A 2495-nucleotide genomic window follows, 5' to 3' on the forward strand; every position below is an offset into this window, starting at 1 on the left:
GTGCAGCTGCTAAGCTGATGTACATGCATGCGTGGAAGGCCTTACTACTTCTTTTTATGGAAAAAAGTGGTAGTCTTTAGTACGTAATTGACGATGTGCTAGAGGGAAGTGTTCAGTTGTTTGGTACTTTATCTATCCTGTGGGGTTATATCTACTGGTGATGGCCATAGAATACACTAGCTTAGAGCAGGAGTTCCTTTATATGGAAGAGGACAATTTCTGAAACGGCTAGGGATGAGCTCTAGGTTTGGATATTACTAATGCGAACTGACTTAGTGTATTCTTTTTTTATGAAGCTTTTGACAGCTCCTCATGAGTAGAATTTAAATGGCTTGTTTTTGAAGGTTGGTTCTGTATAAGGTTGGTTCTGTATCATCCAAGAAGCCTAACCTAGCCGCCTACAGTCTGGTTATAGAGGTCATATACAGAAGAGAAAGCTGGCTTTATTCTTGCTGGTGGGGAACTTGGTCATTTTAAATTTTTTTTGGTATTGCTTAGACAGTGGAGACTAAAACTTTTTGTTTCCAGTCTTGTATTTTTAATGCTCTTAAAGAGCTTTCAAAAATCTTATCACAGGTACGCATGCAGTTATTCTTGCAGTACAATGATTGTATAGAAGGTTATGGTGGTATGCATGCTTCGTAAGGCAATGGGACTAGTACATACTGTAGGGTTATACAGTGTGCCAGACCTCTCTATCAGTCCCAAGTGCTGTAAGGCCAGTTCAGAAGCAGCTACAGCAAACGCAGTTGTAGGTTCAGAGCTAACATCAGAATTGTTTATTATCATGTGCAACTCTTTCCGCACAGGATGGCAATGGCTATATCAGTGCAGCAGAACTACGCCATGTTATGACAAACTTAGGAGAAAAGCTAACAGATGAAGAAGTAGACGAAATGATCAGAGAAGCAGACATTGATGGGGATGGGCAAGTCAACTATGAAGGTAAAAAGATGTTCGTCTTGGCTCAAAACCATTACTCTGGTTGAGGGATAGCCTGTTGCATAGGGTGTTAATTTCTGGTACTTGAGGCATCAGTTTATTTGGTTGTCTGCTTCTGTGACCAAAAATTTAAGATACAGTGAAAGGGCCTTTTTTTTTAAATGTGTTTAAGAGATTTTATCAGTTGAAGTATTCTGGAGACAATAAATCACAGTGACTTTTTATCTTTTCAGAATTCGTACAGATGATGACTGCAAAGTGAAGAGACCTCCTTTACACCTTTTTTCCTCTAGAAGAATCAAATTGAATCTTTTACTTACCTCTTGCAAAAAAAATGTTCATTTATTCATTCTGTTTCTGTATAGCAAAACTGAATGTCAAAATACCTTCTGTCCACAAACTGCATGTAATGGTTGGTGGTCCTGTCCCCAAAAGATAAACATCAGTTTTAAAATATAAATAATTGTACTACCTTGAAAATAAAAAAAAGGAAGCACTTAGTGAACTCAAAAGTTCCATTTGCTAATGACTATTACACTGTTTGGGCTGGCCAGTTTTTCATGCATGCAGCTTGACAATTGAGCACAGTCAGACATTTGTATTAAAAGGAAAAAACAACCTAAAGGATCCACTCTTTTGTTCAACAGTGGATTCTAGTTCAATTTGTAGTATAAATTGTCATAGCTGGTTTACTTTAAAATTGGTTTATACCTCAGGATGGTATGCAGCAAAATGGTTGAAGGATGCAAAACTTAGAGAAAATGCCCTAAAGGTTGAATGGTTCTCCTGTACGTAGCAGTGTGCTCCAAAAATACGATGATCTTAACTATGGATGGCATGTCTATGTTAAAATACTGGTTTAACATTGTCTGCATTGCACTATAGTGAAACGGGTGTCGGGCTGTTACCGTTCACAAAATTTTTAAAAGAAACCTTCACCAAGGGAGCATCTTTGGACTCTCATATTTTTAAAACCTTCTGTACCATGACTTGGAGCTGGCGGAGTAGCCTGTGGACTTCAGCACAACTATCGACATCGCTGTTCAAGATACTACGATTTATGTCCATTCCAAGTTGTAAATGCTAGTCTTTTTTCCAATAAAAGACCATTAACTTAAAGGTGGTGTTAAATGCTTTGTAAAGCTAAAATATATATATAATTGAGATAAACCAAAAAAGCAGTAGGAGGGAAGTGTTTCTATGAATGACTTGCTGCTAAATTATAATGCACATGTATGCAATAAGTTATCCCCTATCTTTTCAAGATGGCAAGAACTGACCTCCTGTAACCCAAGACCTTTGCTATAAATAAATGAACTTGTGCTTGCCTTTCATATTACGACAATGTTAATTTAGTTGGTCTCAAAGTCGTGTAGTGCTGACTCGTCAACTATCAGCACAGAAGTAACACCTCATTTCACTAAAGTGGAGAGCTCTGAGCTTGCATGTCAATACTGGGGAAACATGTATAGGTTGCTTATTGTTTTTTTGACAGGTTATAGAAACTAGTTGGAGAATTTAAACAGCATGGACTTTCATAGATATCTATGATT

General features: G+C 37.5%; 1 protein-coding gene across 1 annotated transcript in view; it reads left to right on the plus strand.

Moving 5' to 3' along the window:
• The window catches only part of LOC104491644 (calmodulin-A-like), a gene marked incomplete at its 5' end in the record, with an annotated part of 6119 nt that extends 3843 nt beyond the window's left edge, over positions 1-2276 (plus strand). The window contains 2 exon segments of the mRNA XM_010134094.1: positions 810-945; positions 1176-2276. Coding sequence (XP_010132396.1) covers positions 810-945; positions 1176-1204 — 165 coding nt within the window.
• Positions 2277-2495: the final 219 nt, after the last annotated feature.

Source organism: Buceros rhinoceros, unplaced genomic scaffold (genome assembly GCF_000710305.1).
Source record: "Buceros rhinoceros silvestris isolate BGI_N320 unplaced genomic scaffold, ASM71030v1 scaffold9314, whole genome shotgun sequence".
Lineage (NCBI taxonomy): Eukaryota > Metazoa > Chordata > Aves > Bucerotiformes > Bucerotidae > Buceros > Buceros rhinoceros.